Here is a 9,576-nt window from a genome sequence, read left to right as displayed (position 1 = left end):
GAGCTAACCCACAGGCAAACCAGGACCATTTGGTGCAATTTCCAAACTCTTCAGGATGAGTTGGAACTCTGAGAAGACCTTATGAGGGTTAGGGCCCCTTTATGGAGAAACCTGGTCACCGAAGCATCTCTACTCCCAGGGTCAGCCTGGTCCTTGAGACCAAGGCGGAGCAGGGAAAGGCCTATCAGGAAGTCCATCTCCTCATGTTTCAAGGATCCTTAGCTGAGTCGTTATAAAAATAAAATGGCGAGACCCAAATAAAAACCTTACTTTCTGTTTAATTCGTTTTGCCAAACAAACACAGTGAAAACTTTAGTCTGACTAATTGTACAGAAAATAGAATTTGTAACCAGTAGCAAACATAACAGGATAGACCTAAGTCCCTGGCAGGCTGGATTTCCATCAACAGGTCACCTAGATCCCCTTGTAGATGGCCTCCTGGGAGGGAGGTCCTAGGAAGCGGAGGCACAGATCTGCCAGTCCCCATCAGAATCACAGGCTGCACCTGGGAAGGAAAAGCACAAAAAAGTAGAACTGATGTTACTTGGATCTCTTATCACTACACACAGAAGAGTTGTCTCTGATTGCCAGCCAAACTCAAGGTGTTGTCTTCCCAAAGCCTCCAGCATCCCACCTGCATCCCTATGGGATAAATTTCAAGTTCAGTGGTTCTGAAGCTTCTGCTTAACCAGAACCTGCAATATAAACTTGGGGTTAGGGAGTGAAAGTGTGGATGGGTAGACAAAGTCATAACTGCTGGTGTCCCCAGTGCAGTCTCAGACTTCATGACGTTGCTTCAGGAGGAAATGAGAGGGTACTAGGTCACCAGCAAGAGTCCAGCTGCCCTAAGCCTCAGTACTGTCAAACAGTGCCCCAGGAGTATGAGGGAGTTCAACAACGGTGGCCTCAGGTCCCTCTAAGCTGGCAGGGATCTGGGAGTCCGAAGGGCCAAAAGGGGACTCGTTTACATTCCGTGCTTCTTGCGGATGACAGCCATGGCCAGCAGCCGATCCTTCTCGCGAAGTTCTTCGCGGAGCTTGGCCTCGGTGAGACGCAGGTGACGGATGCTGCCCTTCATCTCCTTCATCTTCACCTCCATCAGCGCCAGGATGTCCCGCTGCTCGTTCAGCTTGCGCAAGAGCTCCTCCTCCGTGGTGCCTGACGACAACGAGTACGAGTGGTCGGAGCCAGTATCAGGGAAGCCCTCTTCGCCCACCACCACCAACTGTGGGCCCATGGGGCACTCGGCGGCCTCCAGCCCTGCTGTAGCAGCCTCTAGCTCCGACGCAGCGGCGGCGGCGGCTGCGCCCTCTGCGGCCGCGAACTCCACTTGCACCGTCAGGTCGATGGGCTTAACGTCTTCTCCCGTGGGAGTGGTGGGCGCCGGCGGCACGGATCCTGGAGCCTGGCTGCTGTCTACAGCGGCCTGAAGGGTGAGGAGCACAGCCGCAGAAGCAGATACCAGGTTAGGCTGCAGCTGGGTGGTCTGGGCAGTGGAAGCAGACGGCGACGGCTGCTGCTGCTGCTGCTGCTGCTGCTGTTGCTGCTGCTGCTGCCTGCGGCGGGCGGCTGCGGCCCCCGCGGGTCTGCGTGCTACTTTGCGCTCGTTGACGCCGCGCAGTGGGAAGATGGTGGGGACCCGCACAGTGTAGGTTTTGCGGCCGCCCTGGAAGTGAACGCTGCAGAGACGGTGGCCCGTGGTGGGCTGGAAGGTGGAGAAGCACCCGCTGACGCCCGCACGGGACACATTCTTGAGCCAGAGGCGGCGCAGCTCAGCGTCCTTGGGAAACGTGTAGAAGTGCAACGCCTTGTCCCGGTGCGAGTTGTTGTAGCAGCCCGGCACGCAGCACGTAAATCCAGGCATGGCTGCGCCGCGCGGCCCGACCCGGCCCACCGGCCTCCTGCGCTTTTCGACGGTCGGGTCTGTCTGCCGCCGCCCGCCCCTCGACGGGCGGCGCCGCGCGAGGCCTTGGGCGGCCTCCCACTACTGCCGCCGGGCACGGCCGGCCTAACTCAGCGCCCCGTGCCCAGAATACGCCTCCAGCCGGCCCGCGCCGCGCCGCCGGTCCAGCTGCCCGCCTGCGCTCCGGAGTGGGCCCCGGGGACGCCGCGAAGGACCGCCTGAGGAGGAGGACTACGCCCCCCACAATGCACTGCGCCAAAAGCCGCTCACTTCCGGAGCGGGGGCGTGCTTATTCTGGCCGCTTTCCAGTGCACGGCGACGAGCCACGTAGAGAGGACTCTTACCCTACTCGGCTCACCCTGGGCGGACTAGAGAGGCGTATTCGGTTGGAGCTGTGTCGCCTGGAGAGCCCTTCGCAAGGACCTGGAATCCTGAAGGGGGTCGGGCGGCGCGCGCCTCTCCAGTGCGCATGCGCCCTGGGCATATGCCCAGCGAAACTACAAATCCCGCAATGCCTTGCGCTAAACTTGGCGGCTGCGGCCTGGAGCGCCGCCTAAGGGAAAGGTCGGGTTGCGAGCTGATCAGGATTCGGATTAGGTTGTGCTGTACGCCGGAAGCGGTCCCACAACCCTGAGCCGCTCTGTTCGCGGCATTCCTGCGGGGGAGGGGAGTCAAGGCCTTAGCGTCCCGCCGGGGCCTCAGGAGCGTCTTTGTCTGCGTTGGAGACTCCCACCGACCTTGACGCTGCTTGCGTTGACTCACTGACCGATTATCACATATAATCAATCACTGGGTGCCTACTGTGTGCGAACACAGTGCACGGAGTTGGAAATCATGTAGGAACCGAGCCGACCCGATACGACTATAGAGGGACTGAGGGTCGGACTTGGATAATAAATGTGAATGCACGCTAATGGATGTCTAATCACAGAAATTAAACACTCCAAAAAAAATGAACGAGAGGAGGATTTCGGGGGCGGAGGCCCCGGAAGAAAAAAATCCATGAGGGACTTCTCTGGTGGTCCAGTGTTTAAGACTCAGCTTCCATTGCACAGGGCACGTGTCTCATCCCCGTTCCGGGAACTACGACCCCCACCCCCAAAGTGGTGTAACGTAAGAAAAACATCCACGAAAGCTTGGGTAGCTAGGAGCAGCTGGTTCTTTCTGTGGGCGCCAGCCTGTAACGCCCTGAGGCAAGCAGGAGCTGGGCTCCGCCCTTAAAGAGACAGAATGGCAGAAGTTCCGAAAGATAACCAAACCAGGCCACCTTAAAAGGTTTGTGACTTTATTATGACAGCCACTGCGAACTCTTGGAAGGGTGTGAAACGAAAGGATGGACAGGATTTGTATTGTAACAAGTTACCTCCCAATTCCCTCGACTTCTCTGGGGAAAGTGTTCTAAAGGGTAAGAGACTGGAAAACCAAGGAAGCAGGCTCTTGTCCAGAAGAATTACCTGTAAACTAGCCCTCCTCCTTTGCTGAGTTCCCCGTTCCTCCTACTTCTTGCCCTCTTCCCCCTTTCTCCTGACTCTCCCTCATTTTGTTCTCTTCTGATTACAAACCACAGGTATTCATTAAAGCCTAGTATACATCATTTCTAATTATTTGATATAAAAAAGAAATAGATCGGGCCTTTTAAAAAGAACAATAGCGCTCCAAGTTAACTGCAGAAGAGAACAGTAGCACTACAAGTCAACTGTTGTTTTTTTTTTTTTAAGTTTGTTATTTATTGTAAAACAAACCCATACATAAAATGTTCTAGAAGCATACAGGACAGTGCGGGAGGAGGGAAGAACTATTTTTTTGGTCCCAACACCCAAACATTACCTGTTTACATTTCTGTTTACAACCAACGTGATCCTTTGTTATTTGTGTGGGTTCCACAGAACCATCCCTCCTGGCCAATGCTGTTGAGGTCCACAGCTTGAACCAATTTAGATTCAGAAATGCATTCTCTAGTATGTGCAGCTCATGCTGAAACATGTGCATTCATTTGGGTGAATCATTTATACTATTGTTAACTCGAGTGTATGTTCCTCGATTCTTTGTCTCGTCACAACAAAGATTTGGAGTGACGGACATTAAAGCCCCCTCAGTGTGTCGCAGCTCTCAGGTCTTGGATAGACCGTGTTATAGCTCTCAGGTCTCGAATGGGCCATGTTATATCTCTTAGACAAATCAGTGTTACAGCTCTATTTTATTTAGAAAATAGCAGGAAAATCCATCTTTGAGGCGTGAGGGCACGTTGATCTTTGGCTCTTCTATTTATATGTTTATCTCTTCCTGGGCCTGTCCTACGTAAATTGGGCCAGCCAGGAGTGTTGTTGGTTTTACCTGAGGTCCTTGGACCTTCTTTTGTTTCATTTTCGAAGGCTTTTCCCTTCCTTGTCTTGTAGCCACCGCCATTTTGGACTCCTTTTCCCTGTTCTACATACCTAACATTCCCCCCCCAAGAGATGGGAGGCCCAGTTATTTGGGAATAGGGGCGTCAAGGTCTTTCTGGCTACTTCCTGGTGAACTGGGGCGGCGAGGGGTACTGGGCCTCCCCCTCTTGCTAGTCTCAAGTCTCTGAGTCCTTATAGCGGTGTCCATCTAAGGGTGTGTGATATTTTCTGTGGTCGGCTGTAGTTTTATATCTTTGTTGAACTGGCACTGCATGTTGTAGCTTGTTGACCTGGGCAGAGACAAAACAGGTTAGACAATTGACAGTACATGGAATAATCATAAGCGTCATCAATATAGCATAACAAGGACTAGTAGGGGTATTAGTCAATTTTAAATTCACATCGCCAGGATGGCTCAAGTCCCTCCTTGTTCAGGGATCAGAAGATCTATCTCCTGTCTGTTTTGGAGTATAATCTTTGTCAAGCTGTGTTGGCTCTTTAGAGCTATCTTGAGAAATCTTATCCCCAGAAACTAGATTTTGGGGGTGTTCATTAGAATGGCACTCATTGGTAGTCCTGAATAGGTATCTGTGATCTCCCAGGGGCTCACAGGTGTATTGAGTGTCCTCTTCTGTTTTCTTCCACAGCTTGACTCGTGAGTAGTGAATCCAGGTGTCATGTCCTGGTACCTTGACTGCTGTGGGGGTAGAAAGTATTACAGGGTAGGGGCCCTTCCATGTGGGCTGGAGTTGAGCTTTTGGGGACCCATCTTTCCAGACTTTAATTAGGACTTGAGTCCCTGGAACATATAGTGGTGACTCCTCAGAATCTTTTGGGTCCTGGTTCATACCCCACAAGCGTATATCCTGTTGAAATTGCCCAATGGCCATGGTATAAGACTGGAGGGTCTAAACCTCTGGATCTAGGAAGAGGTCATTGACATAAACAAAAGGTCTCCCATATAGCATCTCATAAGGACTAAGACCAAGCTGTTCCTTAGGGGCAATGCGGGGGCGGAGGAGAGCTATCAGTAAAGCCTCCTTCCACCCCAGGGAGGTCTCCTGGGTTATCTTTTTTATCACTGATTTAAGGATTGGCTCTTTCTACTTTTTCCAAAGATTGAGGCCTCCAGGCACAATGGAGATAATAAGTAATGCCCAATGCTTGAGACCCTTTGGGTGACCTTAGAAGTAAATGATGTCGCATTGTCACTTTGTAATGTCCTGGGCAGACCAAATCTTGGAATGATTTCATGGAGCAGTTTTCTTACCACCTCCTCAGCCTTCTCAGTCCAGGTGGGAAAGCCTTCAATCCATCCTGTGAATGTATCTGTCATGACTAATAGGTATCTATACACTTGAGAAACTGGCATCTGGGTGAAGTCCATCTGCCAGTCCTCTCCTGGGTAGGTCCCATGTCGTTGGATGAGCTGGGCCAGCTGGGGTCTTCGAGCTCCTTGGAGGTTGTTTAATTGGCAAGTGGGACAAGAGGAGACCACTTGTCTTATAGTTGTTTGGAAGCCTGTTCCTCTGAAGGACCTTTCTAATAATCTTTGGAGGGCCTTTTCTCTTAAATGAGTAGTGGCATGTAAGGAGTTAACCAACTTCCATTGGAGGTTCCCAGACAGAAAAAGGAGTCCCTCCTTTTGGAACCACCCCATACAATCTTCTTGAAAGCCCTCGCTCTTAGCTTTAAGTCTCACCTTCAGTGTATGAAGGAGTTTCTGGCAAATTAGTCTGTGGAACTAAGGTGGCAATCCCTATTAGGTCATGGTTCTGTAATGCTGCTCTCCTAGCTGCCTGATCAGCTGCTTGATTCCCTTGTACCACTTCTGTGCTCCCTTTTTGGTGTACTTTACAGTGGGAGACTGAAACCTCAGTGGGCAGATGGACTGCCAAGAGTCGAAGAATCTGATCACCATATTTGATTGGGGACCCTCAGGTGGTCAAGCGGCCCCTTTCTTTCCTTTTTTTTTTTCCCCTTTCTTTCCAAATAGCCGCATGTGCATGTAGCACCAGAAAGGCATACTTGGAATCAGTGTAAATGGCTATTTTTCTTTTCCTTTTCCCAGCTCTAAAGCTTGCGTCAGGGCTATGAGCTCAGCTAATTGGGCTGAAGTACCTGGTGGCAGAGGCTTAGCCTCTATGGTCTCAAAATTGGAGACTACTGCATACCCGGCTCTTCTTTTTCCATCCAAGACAAAGCTGCTTCCATCAGTGTACCAGATATCCTCAGGATTGGTCAGAGGATCTTCTGACAATCCTTCTCGGGGTTTTGTCCAGTGGTCCAAGGTTTCTAGACAAGAATGAAAGGGAAGAGAGCCCTCAGGGGTAGGCAGGAGGGTGGCCGGGTTAAGAACCTCACAAGGGGATATAGTGAGGCCTAGATTTTCCATCAGCATTACTTGATATCTGAGGATTCTTTGATCAGACGTCCATAAATGGCCTCTCCCATTTAGAGGTTGTTTTACTTGGTGCCTGGTAAAAATAGTTAGTTTGCCCCCAAAGGAGAGTTTTAAAGCATCTTCTATCATGATTGCAATAGCTGCAAGATTTCGAAGGCAGTGGGGCCAGCCTTGGGTAGTTGGATCAAGCTTTTTGGATAAGTAAGCTACAGGCTGGGGCTCAGATCCCAACCTTTGAGTTAACACTCCCAAGGCTATTCCCTCTCTTTCATGGACATAAAGTTGGAATGCTTTTTATGGGTCTGACAACCTCAAAGCAGGTGCCTGAGATAAGGCTTGTTTTAGTGTAGCCTCTGCCTTCTTTTGAGGAGTTCCCCATATCAGTGGGATTGAATCATCTCGTCCCTTTAAGTTTTCACATAAGGGCTGGGCAATTAGACCATAGTTGGGTATCCAGATTTTACAATATCTAGTTAGCCCCAGGAAAGCTTGCAATTGTTCTCAAGTCGTGGGGGAGGGCAACTAGAGGATTCCTTGTACCCGATCAGAGGACAGCCTCCTGGACCAGTGTGTAATCTGAACTCCCAGGTAAGTGACCTTTGTCTTGACCATCTGTGCCTTAGCATGGGAGACCTTATATCCTCTTTCTGCCAAGAAGTTTAGAACCTGAATTGCATGTTGTTGGGCACTTTTCTCATCTGGAGAGATTAGTAGGTCATCTACGTATTGTAATATTTTCCCGTTAGGTCCCAGGACCAAATCTAGGAGATCCCGGCTAAGGGCCTGTCCAAACAGGTGGGGGCTATCTCTGAACCCCTGAGGTAATACTGTCCAAGTCATCTGTTGGTGTTTTTCTCCTGGGGCCTCCCACTCAAAGGCAAAAAGATATTGGGATTCTTTAGCCAGTGGTATGCAAAAAAATGCATCTTTGAGATCCAAGACTGTAAACCACTTGGCACTGGGTGGGATTTCATCCAAGATTACATAGGGATTGGGTACTGTGGGATGGAGGGGGACTACAGCTTCATTTATGATCCGGAGATCTTGAACCATTCTCCAGGTTCCGTCTTTTTTTTACTGAGAGGATTGGGGTGTTACATGGTGAACTGGTGGGGACCAATAGCCCACAAGCAAGGAATTTATTTATTAAAGGCTGTAGTCCCTCCCGAGCTTCTATTTTGAGAGGGTATTGTTTCCAGTTAGGAAACTGAGTGGGATCTCGGAGGACAATGATGACTGGTTCAGCCTGGTGGGCTTGTCCAGGAATCCCCTGGTCCCACACCTGGGGGTTAATTTTGTCCTCCAGTAGTTTTTGGTCCCTCTCTATTGAAGGTGTAATGGGTTCTTCAGTAGTAACCAGGAGCTGCAGGGCTCTAGGGGCTGAAAAATTTCCCATCACAAGGGTGGTCCCCAGTTTAGTGAGTATATCTCTTCCCAATAAGGGAGTAGGGCACTCAGGGACCACCAAAAACTGGTGGGAAAATATTTGTCCATCTCAGCAACAAAGAAGTGCTCGGGTGAATCTCTTAGTAGTTGCTTTTCCTGTAGCACCCGGAATGGTACAGGTTTGGGAGGAGAAGGCTCCGGAATAGGAGATCAAGACAGAGTAGGTAGCCCCTGTGTCAACCGAGAAATTCTCGGACCTACCTGCCACATCCAGTTGCACCCTTGGCTCCAGCCCCGTGATGGTTATCTGTGACAGGTGGGCTGGCTGGAGTGGGCCGCTTCAGTCCTCTTGAACCATGATGAGGGTAGGCTTGGCACTTGACCTTGAGGCTCTTGGGTCCTGAGGGCAGAGTGCCACCCAATGTCCCAGTTGATGGCATTTGTGGCAAGCTGTTTTAGGAGACTTGTCACAGTTTGGGCACTCTTTGGCCCAATGCCCCGCCTGTCTACAGATCAGACATTTGTCTCGTGCCTTGTCCTTCAAGGACTCGGGGTTTGCCATAGGGCTTCTCTGGAGGGTGGCCAGCATCTGGGCATGACTTGTCTCTTTCTTTTTCTCCTTCTCCTGGGCCTTGGCCTCCTTTTCCTATTCTTTGTTATAAAAGGTACTGATGGCTGTCTGGACCATCTCATCTAAAGAGGCAGCGGGGTTCTGCTGTTGTAGCCTTAATTCTGATATCTGATGCACATTAGGACAGGAATTTGTCCTTTAAAATCACCTGTCCCTCGTAACAGTCTAAGTCCAGAATGGTAAACTTTTGGAGTGCCTCTTTTAGCCTTTCCAGATTCATGGGGTCGCAAAGAGTCAGACATGACTGAGCGACTGAACTGAACTGAACACAGAAAGTGAAAGTGAAAGTTGCTCAGTTGTGTCCAACTCTTTGTGACCCCATGGACTATACAGTCCATGGAATTCTCCAGGCCAGAATACTGGAGTGGGTAGCCTTTCCCTTCTGCAGGGGATCTTCCCAGCCTAGGAATTGAACCCAGGTCTCCCGCATTGCAGGTGGATTTTTTACTGGCTGAGCCACAAGGGAAGCCATCATAGAGGTCAGATCTAAATGACAGGGTGTAAGGTAAGGGAGTTAGAGAAGGAGGTTCAGAAAAAAAACAAGACTGGCACTTTACAGGAACAGATCACCTTTAATGAGGCAAGAAGGGGCAGCAGTCCCATTAGTTGGCTGCTGTGCTAAATCAAGAAGAGAGTAGGTGTATATAGAAAACATATATATGTGGAGATACATCATTTTGAGGGAGGGGGTCTGTTTTTTCTTATGATTATTTTTGATTAGTTAGCTTTCAACAACTGGGGTAAGGAATTCCTGAGACTGGCTGGAGCCTGGGATCGGGTGGAAGCTGAATGTAATCAATCCTAATGCCCATTCCTTTCTTGGGGGAAAAAGTTCTTTATCTGTATAGAATGGTGGGGAGGACCTGGA

At 50.1% G+C, this 9,576-nt stretch overlaps 1 protein-coding gene across 1 annotated transcript; it reads right to left on the bottom strand.

Annotated features, from left to right (window-relative positions):
- Window positions 1–258: 258 nt before the first annotated feature.
- On the bottom strand, window positions 259–3,588 carry THAP11 (THAP domain containing 11). Its single transcript, XM_069550010.1, has one exon. It carries the CDS (start codon window positions 1,862–1,864, stop codon window positions 965–967), a length of 900 nt encoding a protein of 299 aa, XP_069406111.1. The 5' UTR covers window positions 1,865–3,588; the 3' UTR covers window positions 259–964.
- Between the last annotated feature and the right edge of the window lie 5,988 nt (window positions 3,589–9,576).

Source organism: Ovis canadensis, chromosome 14 (genome assembly GCF_042477335.2).
Source record: "Ovis canadensis isolate MfBH-ARS-UI-01 breed Bighorn chromosome 14, ARS-UI_OviCan_v2, whole genome shotgun sequence".
Taxonomy (NCBI): domain Eukaryota; kingdom Metazoa; phylum Chordata; class Mammalia; order Artiodactyla; family Bovidae; genus Ovis; species Ovis canadensis.
This window is presented reverse-complemented; position numbering and strand designations above follow the sequence as displayed.

Excerpts from the sequence above, each read along its gene's own strand:
- THAP11 (XM_069550010.1), bottom strand. The coding sequence starts at position 1,864 with ATGCCTGGATTTACGTGCTGCGTGCCGGGCTGCTACAACAACTCGCAC.